Source organism: Microtus oregoni, unplaced genomic scaffold (genome assembly GCF_018167655.1).
Source record: "Microtus oregoni isolate MIOR12 unplaced genomic scaffold, Mior012 000000F_ref0000247, whole genome shotgun sequence".
Classification (NCBI taxonomy): domain Eukaryota; kingdom Metazoa; phylum Chordata; class Mammalia; order Rodentia; family Cricetidae; genus Microtus; species Microtus oregoni.
In genome coordinates, this window is record NW_024543059.1 from 1318835 (window position 1) to 1336407 (window position 17573).

The window sequence follows — 17573 nt, forward strand, 5'->3', positions numbered from 1 at the left end:
AATCAATTAGAACATAAAGCTTTACTAACGACAGAAACTGCTGTAAATTTAAGCTTGCTAACAATCATTCATTTCTAATTTATGTCATTAAGACTCGGATTTTATATTTTCTATTTTAGGTTTGCAATGTTTTCATGAACACAGAATAGCAAGGGCCTCACCTCCCCGTTTAATTTATATTTGCAAAGACAAAGCATGAGTCAATCAGTGACTCAGATGACTGGTGGACGCCCACAGAGAATCTTACCCGAGCATCCCATGATCTTTCCCAGAAACCCAGAACTTGCTCAGACAGAAAAGCCAAGTGGCACTCAAGCCCGGGTAACAGCAAGCGATGAAGATGGGGCGCATTTACTGCTTACTGTAGGCTGCACCCCACGCTAAGTGCTGCGCACATCACCCGTTCACGTGTTTAACTAGTGGTCCAGCCGAGGGCTGCGAGGTGCCTCAGCATTCCTGCAGAGCTCCTGAGTTCAGTTCCCAGCACCCACCTGCAACTCCAGTGCCAGGGGATCCGATGCCCTGTTGTGGCCTCCACAGGCTTCTGAACTCACACACACACAGATTCCTCCTTCCTCTACACACACATTTGTTCACATAATTAAACAATAAAAAAATTTTAAAATTCTAGCAGCAAGCACATGGTGACACATGCCTATATTTCCAGCTTGGAAGGACTGAGAATTTGGGGCCAACCTTGACTGCATTGCAAGTCTCTGTCTCAAAAATAGTCTATTAAGAATTTACCTAAGGGCTGGGTGGTGGTGGCACACGCCTTTAATCCCAGCACTTGGAAGGCAGAGGCAGGCAGTTCTCTGTGAGTTTGAGGCCAACCTGGTCTACAGAGTGAGTTCTAGAACATCCAAGGCTACATAGAGAAACCCTATCTTGAAAAAGCAAAACAAAACAAAACAAAAAACTACTAAGCACCAGGCTAGGTGCTGGGAGAGCAGTGATAAGGAAGGCAGGAAAGAGAGATGCGGACCTGAGGGAATGTCAGGTCTGTCAACAACTGATAAGCCGGTGTCCCTGGTGTCCCTGGTTCTGTGTTACCAATAAGGAAAGAGGTTACGTCACATCTCCAACGTCTTACAGTTAACAAGTCAGACAGCAACGGAACCCAAGGCCCCAAAGCTAGAGAGGAACTGGATGTGGGGGTAAGGATGTGTGTGCCCTTAAATGACCGCCTGCCCCCACAGCTCCCTGCCAGACGGCTTCCTCCTGGTCCCTTCCTTCCACGTGAAGCTAGCTTCTGCATCCTAACTCCACACAGGCAAACTTCTCCAGGAAGTGGTCATGACCAGGCTTATCTCACTTCCTGGCATTCCTCGACGCGTCGCTCCTGTAATTTTCCTGCCATGCGTGCCCCTCACTAGACCAAGCACTCCCACAGACAGGTCTCTGTGTAACTTCTCCACACCGCCAAGGATAAACGACCACTTCCTCCTCACCTACTCTGTTCCACTCTGTCAAAACAATAACAAGGAAAGCAGCTAGCACTGGCTGTGGTTGTTACACAAACGTTAACTTTGCCAGAGTCACCATGACTCTGTGGTCTCTACTGTGTTACTGTGACCTTCCCAAGGCCACATAGACTTTAAGCTAAAGTACAGGGTTCAAACTCAGGTTGTGGTGGTCGCCAACCCCTGCTCTAAACGCCAGGACACCCCTCGGGTTGTGGTGGTCACCAACCCCTGCTCTAAACGCCAGGACACCCCTCGGGTTGTGATGGTCGCCAACCCCTGCTCTAAACGCCAGGACACCCCTCGGGTTGTGGTGGTCGCCAACCCCTGCTCTAAACACCAGGACACCCCTCGGTTGTGATGGTCGCCAACCCCTGCTCTAAATGCCAGGACATGGCCTGGGTGCAAGCCACTCTTCTGCCTCCAGCCTTCCAGTGGAATCACCCAGCCCTGCAGGGCTCCTGTACAGCTCTCGTCCCTGATGATGGTCACCTTCATGGTGGCCTGCCGGCAACTCAGATAATGAGTTCACGTCACTCTCTTCGTGACAGCGGTCCCCTCTAACGGGGTCATGCGCTTGTTGCCACGAACAGAGAGACCCAGTGTCCCAGCCTTTCAAGCTTTTAAGATGGCCTCATTGAATTTGGAATAAAACTATTAATCTCCCTGCATTACTATCACGGAATTAAGACATAAATCCAACCTAATTCCCTGCTTTTTACAGCATAAGCCTCTTTCATAACTAAAAGCCCCACAGGCCAGGGATTTAGAAAGAGGAAAAACGGAGTGAAATTGCACACTACCTAAGTGTGGGGCTCCTGACTCAGCTCAGGATGGGATTTGGTCAGAGCACCTGCTGTGTCCCTGTGATTTCAATGTTCAACCAGAGCTGAGACCCCCCACCTGGGAGGGGGAAGCATCAGGCGTGGGAGCAGGAAGCAGAGAGGCTGGAAACACAAGCTAAGCCGGATCCTGGAAAGCAGTGACCTCAAGCCAAAGTGAAGGGTCCACAGAGAGGTTAGGACAAGAAGTGGGGAGACCCCTCTACCCAAACACACAGATAGTGTTGATGGAGGGTGACCGTATGGATTTAGGGGAGGGAGATCAGCCCTTTCTAGAACAGTGTGTGGAACTGGAGGGCTGGGTGACAGAAGTGACCTGATGGAGGAGCTACACGATTCAGACAGGGCTCCTGTCGGGAATGTTCTGAATGAGAAGTGAATTCCTCGGCCTGTCTGACCACTGACGGGTATGAGAACTCAGTTTCCATCCTTCCCTGACTCTACATCCTTATATGGCGATGTTAGTCTGGCTAACTCAGGACACAAAGGCAAGTGAGTCTCCGTGAGTTAGGGGCCAGCCAGGCTACACCCTAGAGAATCCTAAATAGAAGCTGGGAAGACAACTATAACTCAGTCAGAGAGACGCACTAGTGTGAGGGCTTGAGTTCATTGTGCAGCAAGCCCATGGCATGCCGGGTACACAACACGTGCTGGAGAGGCTGAGGCAGGAGGATTCTTAAAAGTTTTCTGGCGAGGGCTGGAGAGATGGCTCAGAGGTTAAGAGCACTGGTTGTTCTTTCAGAGAACCTGAGTTCAGTTCCTAGCACCCATATGGTGACTCACAACCATCTGTGATGAGATCTGGTGCCCTCTTCTGGCCTGCAGGGATATGTGCTGGCGGAACACTGTATATATAATAAATAAATAAAATCTTTAAAAAAAGTTTTCTGGCGAGCTATGCCAACCTGATTAGCAGTCTCCAGGTGCCAGTAAGAGAGACCCTGTCTCAAAGCTGGGCCTCACCTGTGATATCCAAGGTTGTCCTTTGGCACAAGCACAGCACATGTGCACACATGCACACATGCATGTGCACACGCCCCTAATTAAAGACACAAGAGCAAGTGGCCGAGTGAGCAAGCACTCAGCAATGCGACGGAAGCACCGTGCTGCCTCTGCCCTCTCACCGTTTTCGCTCTGTCTTTCTTTTAATTGCTGTGATTTAATTGCGAGAAAGCCTTGGTAAGAGGCTTGAGAAAATACACTGCAGGCAATGCCACCAAGCGGGCCGATGCTGTGAAGTCACCGCTAGGAAATGGACGGTGACCACGGAGCACAGCAGAGTGAATGAGGTAGTGTTTTCCCCGGCTCTTGAGGGTTTTGTGGCCTGAGGTCTGGGCACAGTTTCCACCCCACATTGGGCTTGATCCTGCAGAATGCCTTCCATTCATGTGCGAATAATTACACGTTGGTGTGGAATACGTGAGAGCCGTTATTTACTACGGCTACTCAATGTGTCTTCCAGTGTGGGGGAAGCTAGGAGGCAGGGACAGTAAGCGACCGGCCTGGCTCTCCTGAGTTGGGAAGGCAAGCATGGAAACCAGCAGCCTGTCACTCACTGACCCACCCCACCCCACCCCTGGAGATGGGTGCACACCGAACTCTGGTCTCAGCGTCCTTCTCTCCTCTCTTCTCTTCTCCTCTCATCTCTTCTCTCTCTCTCTCCTCCATTCCTCTTCCTCCTCGACTCTTCTCTTCTCTTCCCCTCCCCCACCCAGACTAACATCTCTGGGCTTGGTTCTCACCAACAGGTTGATGTTGTCCAAATTTTTCTTTTTCTGTTCTTTCTCTTTTTCCTAAGCATCAAACTTTATCTTCATCTGGATACTTTTTTTGGTTAATACACACACACACACACACACACACACACACACCCTAGAAGTCTACATGTCCTAACCACTGACTCATGTAGGCCAATGCCATTCTCACGCATGCAGAAGACATTCCTCAGCCTCACTGAAAGCATCGCTACTCCAACCACCATCAGAGATTCCCGCTTGTGTGGGAATGCCATATAAAGGGGGCATGCAGTAAATGCAGGTGTGTTTATTTTCTCCCACTCACCATTATGCCTGTGATCTATCTAAATCAGAGTGTGTCATGGGCTTTTTCACTGCTACTTAGCAACGGTTCTCAGTTAGGAATAAATCCTTGCTGCCACGGGGGTGTTTTATGGAGATACTTTTATTGCTACAACCAGGGCAGGGAAGGATGGGAAATACCTCTGGCATGACGTGGGTAGAGGCCATGAATAGGGCCGGGGTGTTGCCAAATACCCTGCACTGCAAAAGCAAAAGGCAGCCCTTCATGAAAAGGACACTGAAAATGTCTCAATGCTGAGACGAAAATCTCTGTGTATCAGTCTCCTATAGCAGCCACAACAAACTGCCAGAACGGAATGGTCGGAACACAAGGCCGGGCCTGGAGGAAGGGACTTGTAATACCAGCTCCTCAGGAAGCCGAGGCAGGATGGAAGATCACAAGCGAAGGCCTTCTTCAGTGAGTTCAAGGCCAACTGGGGTGATTTACTGAGACCTGATCTGAAAAAAATAGAGCTGATGATGTAGCTCAATGGTAGAGTGCTTGCCTAGTGTGCACACAGGGAGAGAGAGAGGAAAAGGAGGAGGGAAGAGAACCCACACAAACTTATGGAGGAAGCTCTGCTGTTCAGTCATCGATTAACAGGTCTTGCTGGGGTCTGTGCGGGGCAGCCCACATTTTCCCCTTTCCCCAGCTTCAAGGCACACTCTTTCCAGTCTTTCAACCTAAAAACAGGCAGCAAGACCATGAGCCTGCATCTCTCTGACACTGTCTTCCTGTTTCTCTTCTGTGCTCAGACCCAGTCCTCTGGGGTTATCCAGGCTATTCTCCCCATCGCAAGATCTACCTACATAGTCGCCTTTGCCTATGTACCCACAGGCTCCAGCTATTAGAGTGGGGCATCTTGAGGGAAGTGCTGTCCTCCCCACTCGACCCTGCTATAATGCTCTCCATCACCCGCGGGCTCTTACACACTTGCACTGTGCTCGTTTCTCCAGCGAGGATGCTACATGCATTCTTGCACACACCTCCTGTGCTCATTTCTGTTAGGCGAGATCTAAGGAAGGAACTGTTGAGTAATAGGGCAAAGGAACAAATGCTATAACGTGATTGTGCCAGCAGTATTTCCGTTTTCATTTTCTACTGAGACTCTCTTTGTAAACCTTCTGAAGACATTGCCAACTCAACTTGTCCAAACTGCTCTGTTCAGCTCACTCAGTGGCTCGGTGTTTCCCCGCCATACGGAGCAGGCATCAAGGGAACATCCTAGGCACAGCCTGCCTATTGGTACCTTATCCTGTACCGTCAACACGCGTGCCTACCTTGCTGAAGGTCTTATCATCTCTCATCTGGACAGTTCTTTTTTTTCCCTTGCCCCTGGTGGTCTCAGACTTATACTTCAAGTTCATCCTTCCCACCTCTGGCAAAGTCACCTTTCCTAAAATTCCCACCTGATTCCCTTCATTTATAGGATAAAGGAGCTGGCCTGAGCCTGTCTTGGTCCCTCCTCGAGCATTCCCCACTTAGCACACAACTCACACTCTGCCCTACCCGACCAGCACAGGAATTGCACAGCATGTACGTTTCTGTCTACTAAACACAAGTGCTTGCGAGCCAGGGCCGCTTCATCATCCCAGGACTTAGTTCAGGCCCTGACACGGTAGACACAAGCATTTGGTGACTTAAAAACAAACTCGCTAATGAGGCCTGGGAAGAGGAACGCCAAATGGAGGGAAAAACCAACATACACAAAGTCTGTACTTTCAGTGGTCCGGAAACCTCTGACAGGTCAAAGGCCCATCACAGAAGTGACAGTTCTATTTCTGCTGGGTGTTCTTCAACAGAACCAAATTTCATTCTTTGGGAAGACAAAGAAGCAAAATTAATCTCAATAAGATTAGCCTTGGCTGGGTGGTGGTGGCACACGCCTTTAATCCCAGCACTTGGGAGGCAGAGGCAGGTGGATCTCTGTAAGTTTGAAGCCAGCCTGGCCTACAAGAGCGAGTTCCAAGACAGCCAGGACTCTTACATAGAGAAACCCAGTCTCAAAAACCAACCAAACAAACAAAGACTAACTTTGAAAAAGGAGAGAAGGCACAAATTAATATTAGGTATGAAAAAGATAAAGCTACAGGCAAATAGAGATATTTAAAAATTTGAAAGAATGCGATTATCAAGTTTATGTCAATAAAATTCAAAATCAGAAACCAGAAAATATCAATATGAACTTCTGGAACTGGCTCAAGAAGAAATAAGAAAAAGCCTGCATTGAAGATATCTAAACTGTAGTAAAATATATTCACGAAAAAAGCATGTCCAAAGCTGATCCAATACTGAAGAAACACCCTTTTACACAACTTATTCCAAACAACTTAAAAGAGGGGAGTCTATTCAGCTAATCTTATAACCTCACCCCAATACTACATGAATCCAGTACAGAAAAAATTGAAAATGTCAGACCAATTTCACTTACAAATACACATGCTAGTATATTTTAATTTAAAAACAGCAAGTCACGCTCAGCATAATAAAATCATTTCTTTTATCTAAGCAGGGTTTATCCCAGGACAATAAATAAGCCTTAGTATCAGGAAGAAATCTATTAACATTAAAAAGTAAAAGCAGACATCAGTTGATATCAACAGGATCAAACGACCACCCACTTGAGTAGGTGAAAGAGAAGTAAGTGTCCTAACCTGGTCTCTGAAAAACAGAGCAGACTTCATCTTCTACGATAAAATTTCAGAAGCAGTCCTGTGTCCCCGGACAGACAGCTATTATCCCAGGCCACTCAAAACAACACCAGACATTCTAACGAATACAAAACACAACACAAACAAGACACGTACATGTTGGAAGCATGACAACAGATTACCACTTGCTAGAAATATAAAATCATCCCCTAGAAGACAAACTAATCACCATGTGATAAGGTTATGGAACACAAGATGAACTTAGAGAAATAAATGTGTCCGACCAATGATACATTAGCAAATGTAGCCACTGTGCTCCTCACAAAAGGAACAATAAATAAAGGGTAGAGAAAAATAAGAGCAAATGAGAGTGTGGCATTAGCTCAGGCTGATGGAACAGAACAAGGGGTCCAGAAATGACACCCAAGTATATGGGATGCTTCCATGCTAGAGGAAAGACATTGTCTATTAAGGGGAAGGCAAGTCTTATGAAGAGTATGGGACACACATGTGAGGGGAAGGGGAAAGCTTTTTTTTAAAGGTTTGTTTTATTTTTATTAATGCATACATGTGTGCATGTCTCCAACATATGCATGTCAAATCACCTGGAGCTGGATTACAGGTACCTAGGAGTTGCCAAATATGGGTGCTGGGGATTCAGGTCCATTGCAAGAGCAGCAATTGCTCTGCTAAGCCATCTCTCCAGCTACACCAATCTCCAGTCCTAGGGAATTTGATTCCTAAGTCGTTTTATAAATGAATAAAAAAATCCAATGAGGTACCACAAGGACACGTGCTCAACTATGTTCATAAAAGCCTTGTCATAGACAGAACCTGGAAACAACCTAAATGCCCCTTGACTAAAGGATAGATAAGGAAAATGTGGTACATTTACACAATGGAGTACTACACAGCAGAAAAAATGACATCTTGAAATTTGCAAGCAATAGATGGATCTAGAAAACATTATATTGAGTGAGGTAACTCAGAACCAGAAAGACAAATATAATATGTACTCACTCAGAAGTGGTTTTTAGACAGACATAAAGAAAAAAAAGCCTATAATTTACATCCCAGAGAACCTAGACAACAAAGAGGACCCTAAGAGAGACATACATGGATCTAATCTACAAGGCAAGCAAAAAAAGACAAGATCTGAGTAAATTGGGAGCATGGGGACTATGGGAGATGGTAGAAGGGGAGGGGGGAAGGAAGGGAAGGGAGCAGAGAAAAATATATAGCTTAATAAAAACAATTTTAAAAAATAAAAAAATCCAATGAGGTTACTACAGACTAAACTGTAAAAGGATAATATAAAACTTTTAAAAACTACATGTAAGATTACGTATCTATATAAGATCTTATGGAGAAAAATTATGTAGGCAAAGATGCAACAGACTTGAATAAAAAAACATGCTTACGCCGGGCGGTGGTGGCTTACGCCGGGCGGTGGTGGCTTATGCGGGGCGGTGGTGGTGCACGCCTTTAATCCCAGCACTTGGGAGGCAGAGGCAGGTGGATCTCTGTGAGTTTGAGGCCAGCCTGGTCTACAAGAGCTAGTTCCAGGACAGGAACCAAAAGCTACGGAGAAACCCTGTCTCGAAAATCCAAAAAAAACAAAAAAAAAAACCAAAAAACAAAAAAAAACATGCTTGCATAAGGGCAACTCATCCCCTTAAAAACAGTAGTGTTTTGCCAAAGAAAGCCTTAAGTCTAACTTAGCAACAGGAATAGATCTGGGGGCTCCAGTTTAAACTTGCCCGGTAGAATGTCTGAGGACATGGCCCAGGAATCTGGGGCTTGGGAAATTCTCTAGGCAGTTCTTCCACAGCCTGAAGTCTGAGAGCCCCGAATTAGGAAGAGGCTGTTATGTTATCGGCTGGATGTTCAGATGCAAGGCCATACCCTGCATGAACTGCATCAGAGTTTCTGAGTGGGACACATATACATCAGCATTAAAAAAAAATGTATGTGTTCCCATGTGTGGGCATGTGGAGGCCAGGGGTTGATATCACGTGTTTTCCTTGGTCTTGCTCCGCCTTATTTTTGACACAGGTCCCTCCCTGAGCCTAGAACTCATGAATCCAGCTAGGCTGGCTGGCTGTTACACTCTGGGCATCTGCAGCTGTTTGCTCCAGGGCTGGGGTTGCAGAGACATGCTGCCCCATCTGACATTTTATGTGGGTTCTGGGGATCTGAACTCAGGCTCTCTGCTTGCCCAGTGATCACTTTACTAGCTGAGCCTCTCTCCAGGCCCTGCATCAGCATCTGTGCAGCAAGGTTGAGGCGCTTGCCCCAGGCGAAGGCTTGGGCAGAGAGGCCTGTGTGTCCCGCTGCCCTTTCCCGGGTGACATTGCCTTCTAGTGTAACTTTGCATGATTCAGGCTTTATTCCAGTTAAAGGAGACACAATCTCCTTCCTTATGTAGGATTAAAGCGTGCTCATTGGTACCCCGCACCCCACACCCTGGCTGATGTATAGCAGGGCTTGGAGGTCATCTCATGCTCTAAGTTCAACCATGTGAAACTGCAGGGAATTTATCAAAATGTAGGTGCATAAACATTTCCCTAAGCCCCCCAAATCCCGTACGATCAGCAAATCCAGGCACAGATTAGACCGTGACGCTCACGAACACGACAAAGCAAAGCCCTTCTCTTTGAGTCCTCACGGGCTGGGGGATGGGGGCAAGCACATTCATGTAAGCAAAGACAGAAGAGTTTACAGAGTACATTCTGAGTCAAAAGGAAGGAATCTTCTAAAAGGCAGGACTGCGGAAGGTGCTGAAGAGTCAATATCTCAGGCTGTCTTGAGGCATTGCTATGACCTGGGAAGTAGAAAATTAGGGATGTGTGTAGTTGGTGAATAGGGAGAAAGCCAAGTCAGATGGGCCTTCTCCAACCCTCATGCGGGGCTGGAAGGCAGGCACCGAAGGCTCTTTTTCTTTCTGAGTTCCTGTTATTGCGCTCATTTTTTCAAGTGTTTTGCCTCTGTTTTATTATTTCCACCTCCCAGGGTCTCCGCCGATTTCATCTAGGAAGGGTTTGTCATTAGCATTTCTACAGGGAGCACCTGCTACCCCATCCATTCCTATTAGCTGACAGCCAGGGCAATGGGGCTGACTAGGAGAGGGATCTTAATCCCCTGCTTATGACTGACTTATTTCCTAATTGAAGATGCTGGGTCGAATGTCACAAATGGTGTCCCAATAAAAATCCGCCTTTACGACATGGTTCTCAGTTTTATAGTTTCATCTATGTAAAAGGCATATGTTAAAATTTTATCAACCGCACGATTATGAATAATGACAAAGATACCTCAGACACCACTTGAGTGTGAAAATCCCGGGTTGGTATGATGGGTTATGACTCAGCTGGGCTGCCAAACAGGAAGGACAACGTCTCAAAACCAGAGAACTATCCAGGGTAGCAGATGTTACTCACTGACTGTTACTTAGCATATATACGATTCTGCACATCAAATGTCCATTACAGACCAGAGGAGAAGATGATGGATCCTACGTCCTTTTCTCTTTACTAAGCAAACTGCTAGCTTTGCTGTCAAGTGATGGATGTCACTTTTAAAGCCCAGGAGAGGAACCAGCTGCCATGGCGTAAACACACCGTGATTTATGGGGAGCGGCAGAAGAAAAGGTTTTAGAAATCAAATTGTCATTGACGTGGAGCCTAATTCGGTTTCTATGGTGACATTAGGCCCCTCTACAGTAGTCGTGGAACACACTTAAATTAAGGAACTATCCAGAATCATAGCGAGAAAAAGAATGTCAGACAATAGGCAAGGTAAAAAAAAAAATCAACGTTCCAAATAGGCCCATACATCCCAAACATTTTTTTCTCTATAGCATATATGTGTTAATTTATAGAATGTATTACTTCTTCATAGCTACTTTCACCCAAAGTCCATTCCTCTAGAATTGATTAATATTTCTTCTGGAACAAGGACAGCCACAAAGTAAATTCCACAACTAATTTGTCATAAATTCAAATTGTTCATTAAAGAAATGTCTTTAGCAAGACTCGTTTTCTTCATGTTTCAAAATACAGCAAAAGGGCATCAATGGCCACAAAGTCAGATGTATGTATTTTACAGAGTCACATGTATGTATATATTTTACAGAAAGAGTGATCTCGCTAGACTTCCGGTAGCTGGTAAAAGCCGTCATTCTCACCGGCATCAACAGTGCCCGCTACTCTGTCTGACCATCCAGTATTTGTGTAATTGGAAACATGGAGCAGGGCATGCCTACTACAGGTGAGGTCCTGCTGTGGGGAAGACTGCTCTACGGAACAAAGGCGCAGACTAACATCCAAGCTCACTTTCGACTGTCTGACCCAGCGTCCACAAACAGAACAACTCCAGCCAGTTCAACCTGAGCGGAACGGGATCACCCGAGGCAGTGTGGGAACCTTGAGTTGGCATGATCTCTGCGAAGGTCAGAAGGAGGAAGATCCTCGCGGGTGGTGGGTAAAGTTCCATCCGCCAGGCAGGGCAGAATGGAAGCAGGAAGATGAAAGGGGCTGGAATCCGATGTCAGGCTACCCACAGGCTTCTCAGGTAACGAACCAGGACTTGTGAGCGAGAAAACCATGGCAGAACCAAAAAGGCATGTCTTTCTTTGTGAGTTTCTTTAATGCCCCGGCTTGTTTGTTCCCTTCTCTCCTTTGATCATCCATTTCTAGTATAAACATTATTGTGAAAACCCCACTTCCCTGTGGCTGTTCAAGAAAAAGGAGCTTCTCCCTTGCTTGAACCAGAGCTTTAGAAGGAAGTGATGTACCCCTTCTGGGAGACCAGTATGGCTGTGATACCAGTTAACCCAGAGAGCTAGGGGGCAGGGGAACAGAACTCACGAAGACATGGAATTCTGAGGCAGGGGTCTGATTTTTGCCTTAACAAGAGAGTTTCTACACCTCCCGGTCTTCTGATGTGTGAAGAGGTGCTTGCCACATTGGCTGAGGAAGACTATCGTTCTGACCTGAGGCCACATACAGTGTTGGTGGAAGACACTATCTCAACAGCCCTCCCCCACACCTGCAGGGGAAAGGCACCTAACTGAATGTGGCTGATGAAGGGCCCCATGAAGAGCTATGTCTGGACGCCACTAGCTCACTCACTCGCCACGCACACCTGCTTTCCCAGAACCCCAAGTTTGACGTTAGACGTTCAAGTCAACCAGGATCTACCAGCTAAGTGATGCTGGTTGAAACACAAAGGAAGGATTGAAAGCTAAACATTCAATGGATGGATAAAGGGTGAGAAGGTAGGTTGGAAGACTGAGTCTGCAGCACAGAATTCTAGAAATGTATGTGTGTGTGTGCACGTGCGCGTGTGTGTGTGTAAAACGGGGAACATTTCCATTCTTGAACTCATTCATTTACAAGGAATGTGTATGTGCCAGAGAGGACAAGAAACGCATCTACTAAACACAGGGAAAAAGCTGCCTCCACAGGGAAGAGGGCTGGAGATCTAGGGATCAGAAACCAGAGTAAGAAGGCATCGTGTATGAGATTACAATGGAAACAAAAAACCACCGCTGTGTCCCAGGCATGGCCGGTCCTCATGAGTCACCTCTTTCCATCCTCCCAAACGGCCAGCACAATATTTGGCATATTGTCAACACTCAAAACTACAGAAAAGGTCCTGGTGTGGACGGTCCTGAGATAACTATTATTGATTACATCTTACAGATAAGATCTTGAGGTCCAGGAAGGTTAAGAAACTGCCCCAATGTGTCAAAGCTACTAAAGACGCCAGAGAAAAATGCCTTCAAAGTACCAGTGGTTGAGGAGAGTCATTTGTAAGGATCGTGTGGGGAAATCTCCAAAAGGGTGTGGCGCTTGAGTGTCAGCAAGGGACCGGGAGAGGGAGCGAATAAGAGGCCAAAAGAAAGAAATGGACTAGGAAGGAGAAAGGATTGCTTGGGAAGAACTGGAAAGCCAACTGGGGCGCGCGCGGGGGGGGGGGGGGGGGGTTGGGGGAGTTGGAGGGGGTTGGGAGAGCAGGATCCAGGCTGAGGTAGCAGGTGAATTGGGTGGGCCAGGAGGAAAGCACACTTCAGCTGGGAGGAAACTGACAAGGTCTCTGTGGGGCAGGTGGGGTGCCGAACTAGGCAGCAGGGAGGCCAGTGTGGTCTAGGGGTGGCACAAAAAAAAAAAAAAAAAAAAAAAAAACCGAGCTGGGAAGACCAGGGTGGAAAATGTTAAGGACCAGCCTACAGGGTGGGGCAGGGAAGTCTGAGTAGTGAGCGTTCTGGAATGTCGTGGCTAGGGAGAGGGCGTGGTCTGAATGCAAGGCTTTCAGTGGGGGAAGTGAACCCTGGGTAGTCCTAGCGAGGGGGATGAGGGTGACCAGCATCACCTGCTGCCCCTGTCTCACCTGTAGGAGCTGCTCACTGTACTCGTCACCTCCTCCCGGATTTGCCTATTCAGGGCATCTGCGACGGCGCGCCCTTTGCCACCTTCGGGCCCTGAGGCTTGGGCATGGGCAGCGGGTGTCTGCTCGTGCCCCTCAGAGCGACGCACCATCCAGGCCGGTCCCGCCTTCCTCCTGGTGTCGCGCTCGTCTGCACCAGAGGCCTTTCCAGCAGCAGGGCCGCCCTCCTGGGTCAGGGACTGGGCCGGGGGCAGAGGCGACTCATCGTGCCCTTCGGTGCGAGTCACCATCCACGCGGGCCCGGCCCTCCTGCGTGTGTCACGGGGGTCTGCACCAGAGGCCTTTCCAGCTGCAGGGCCGCCCTCCTGGGTCAGGGACTGGGCCGGGGGCAGAGGCGACTCATCGTGCCCTTCGGTGCGAGTCACCATCCAAGCCGGTCCCGCCTTCCTGCGTGTATCGCGGGTGTCTGCACCAGAGGCCTTTCCAGCCGCAGGGCCGCCCTCCTGGGTCAGGGACTGGGCCGGGGGCAGAGGCGACTCCTCATGCCCTTCAGTGCGAGTCACCATCCACGAGGGCCCGGCCCTCCTGCGTGTATCGCGGGGGTCTGCACCAGAGGCCTTTCCAGCTGCAGGGCCGCCCTCCTGGGTCAGGGACTGGGCCGGGGGCAGAGGCGACTCCTCATGCCCTTCGTTGCGAGTCACCATCCACGCGGGCCCAGCCTTTCTGCGTGTGTCGCGCTGGTCTATACCGGACGCTTTTCCCGCCGCCGGCACCCCGGCTCCTCCAGCGCCTTCCGGGTCCCGGGCTTCGGCAGAGGTCTGCATGGCCCCGCGCTCTTGACTCTGCGGCCGACGCTTGGGTACCCCAAGAATAGACTGGGAAGGTTGCGATGTCGAAGGGATCTGCACCGGCTTGGGGATCCAGGGGTGGTCCCCGCGGCGGGGCAGTGGCCAGGCGCGAAAGTCCTTCTGGTACTGGGTCTCGCGCTCGAAGGGCGCGTCGGAGGGCTGGTACTCGCTGCGCGGCCGGCAGCTGGGTTCTGGCCGCTGCACTTTCCAAGCGCGGTAGTCCTGTCGCATCACCGAATCCGCGGGGCCTGAGCCGGAAGTGGAGCCAGAGGCCGCGCCCAAACCCAGCCCGCTCCGGCCGTGGGCGGTTGCAGTCTCGCGGTCGCCGCTGGGCCCGGGCGCTGGCCCTGTTGCCCGGGCAACTACATCCGACTCGCCCTGGGCCGGCTGCGTCTCTATGGCGACAGCGCGCGAGGGGGGCGCTATCGCTGACTGCAGCGGCGCTAGAGGCTGTGGCGGGGCTCCTGGATGCTCGGTGGCCTCCGAGTACTTGGTGAAAACCAACGGCACTGCAATGTCCGCCTTGTCCAGCTGGTTCCAGAAGCGGGCAATGCAGCAGGCCCTTGTGATGCACGGCCACGCCATGATGATGCTAGGTGCAAAACCGGTCGTCTCTCTCTTTTAGTCGTCCTAAATCAAACCTCCAGTCTCCCTTTAACCCCAACCCAGACCCGCCAATGTGGTTCCCAATGCTTCCTCCCCTTAGCAGTCGTTTGCCTCTTCCTCCTCCCTCAAAGAGCACCCAGGGACGATGTACTGCTGAAATAAAGTCCGCAAAGTCCCTCGATTACCGGCTGCAAACGCCTTCGGCAGAGAACCTGCTGTAGCCGGCGACAGATGTGAGCGAGGCTCGGCGTTCCAGAATCCAGGCCTAGAGCGTCTGGGCGCGCCCTCCCTGCGGCTACGGTGTCGTGGAGACCCCGGCCGAGTGAGGAGATGCTTGGCAGGGAGGCTGTGGGCTTAAGCCATGGCGCAGAGAGAGGACTGGGCAGGATCCGCAAACAGGCTCATGTCTCCTTTATGTCTGGTTCAAGTGGGCCGCCTAGTAGGGCTAGGCAGCGGTCACCTCCAACCCAGACAGAGCAGAGAGCCCAGCTGCCTCTGCCGTCTCGATACCCCTGGTGATGCCGCAGCCGCCGCCGCCGTCTCTGCTGCAGAGAGGCGGCCCCACCCTTTTCTGCAAGGGGTGGGGGGTGATCAAGAAAAGATGCTGAGAGTGTGCGCGCTGCAGAAAAAAATCACCTGCTGTCGTCAGCGCGCGCTGCTGAGAGGTTGCCCTCTCCCTGTCCCCTCCTCCCTTCTCTCCAGCAGCTCCTCCCTCCTCTGTTCCTAGGCAACGACAGAACTGGGTCCTTGGTAGGTTCAAGTCCCAAGCTCCTGAGGACTTGCTGTCCTTGGGTTGCTGGCGTCTCATCCTGGATCCGAGTCTCCTCTTTGGTAAAAATAAGCCCGACCACTGAAAGAGTGAGAATATTACATTAAAACGTATAAGAACTCCCTCCCAATGAAATGTCTGTCTCAGAATAGATGCTTTTGTTCGTTTTAAATTTTTTTTAATTTTACTTTTAATTATGTGCTTGTGTCTGTGGGTATGGGAGCCTGTTGAGATCAGAGGGCCAGGGGAGTCCGGTTAGAGTTACTCTTAGGAACTTCCATCCCAGGCCTGTGCGGGTGCTGGGATCCAGCTTGGGTCCTCTGGAGCATTATAGTTTTTTAACCACACAGCTATCTCTGCAGGCCCTGAGCAGATACTTTTAAAAAGGAAGCTGCTGTTAGTGGCCAGTCACCAGGCAGTACTTACGCTCAGTGCTGCTGGCTCCTGACCTATACCACCCCCGTCTATACGCAGGGCTTCCCCCAGGTGTTTGAGATCGGGAGATGCAGGTCTAGGTGTGTCCTGGCTGCACAATCCTCAGGAAACTGTGCTCTCTACCCTCTCAGAGAAAGACTCATCCTTCTTCAGCCCAGAGACTGCACGGGGGGCAGAGGATGAGGAAAGAAGATTCTGGAATGGGGCCTAAGGAGGGGGCGGTGGGGTGGCAGAGAGTTCCCCAGGAAAGAGCAAGACCTTCCCTAAAGGGATTCTCTGTTGTGTTCCTGCTTTACTTTGTATTTTGGAGTGGACCAGACACGGGGGTCTAACGGATCTAGTTTGGCTCTGATATTCTCTTTGTGGCTTGGGTTGTCTCTGGCTGCAGCCACATGGAGAGGAAGGGAGGAGGTAATAGGTGCCTCAGGTTTCATGAGGGGATCTAGCGCTCCCAGCAGAAGCCTGTGAGCAGTCCAATCAGCTATTCGGGGGTTCGCATCCTGGCTTCGGGACTTCTGGCTGCAAGGCCAGAAACAAATCCTGGCACCTTTCGACCCTAATGTTGTCTCAGAACGAGGGTATCTACTCTGAACTTGCGAAGTTATTGTGAAAACTAAAATGATACCGTTCACTGGAGATAATTAGCGGCAGCCCCTGGCATATGACAGCGGCTCTTTCAGCGGCCACTGTTAATATTCAAAAGGCCCGCCCAGGAGTCCCGCAGGCAGAGTCTTGCAGATAAGCGACTCTGAAGCCTGCTCCAGGAGACCCTTTGCCTTTGCTTCCTCATTTAAAAAAAAATAATTTTCTAGCCGGGTTAGTGGTGGCGCACGCCTTAAATCCCAGCACTCGGGAGGCGGAGGCAGGCAGATCTCTGTGAGTTCGAGGCCAGCCTGGTCTACAAGACCTCCAAAACAACAGAGAAACCCTGTCTCAAAAAAAAAAAAATCTAAAAATTTCTGTGATTTCTTTACTTTTTATTTATTTATTTGGTTTGGCCTCAAACCAAAAAATCCGCCTGCCTCTGCCTCCTGAGTGCTGGGATTAAAGGCGTGTGCCACCACTGCCTGGCTTGTTTCTTTACTTTTAATTAAGTTAATGTGTGTATGTATGTGATACGTACGTACACGTCCAGGAGAGGACATTGGCTGTCCTGCTCTGTCAACCTCTACCTTTTTCTCTTGAGACAAGGCTTCTCACTGAACTGGAGCTAGGCTGATCGACCAGCAAACCCCTGCAGTTCTCCTGGCTCCGCCCCTCACAGTGCGGGGGGGGGGGGGGGCGGTCAGGTGCTCACCGGTCCACATCCTGATTTTACTTCGCTGCACAGGATTTGAAGTCATGTCCTCACGCTTGCACAGCAAGGGAACTGCACTAAGAGGTCAGAAGTCCAGGAGGAAGGAACACATTGTGGTAAGGTGAACATACTTTCTTACTAGTGGTCCCCTAACCTGTCCCACTGGATTAGCCCTTAAGGAGGAGACAGACTC

At 49.7% G+C, this 17573-nt stretch overlaps 1 protein-coding gene across 1 annotated transcript in view; it reads right to left on the reverse strand.

The window, feature by feature from the left end:
- LOC121446689 (microtubule-associated protein 6) overlaps positions 1 to 15494 on the reverse strand; it is a 62061-nt gene extending 46567 nt beyond the window's left edge. Inside the window, exon 1 of the mRNA XM_041649393.1 lies at positions 13429 to 15494. Within this exon, the coding sequence (XP_041505327.1) occupies positions 13429 to 14858 (1430 nt within the window). The 5' untranslated portion in view covers positions 14859 to 15494. The remainder of the gene's footprint in view (positions 1 to 13428) is intronic.
- Between the last annotated feature and the right edge of the window lie 2079 nt (positions 15495 to 17573).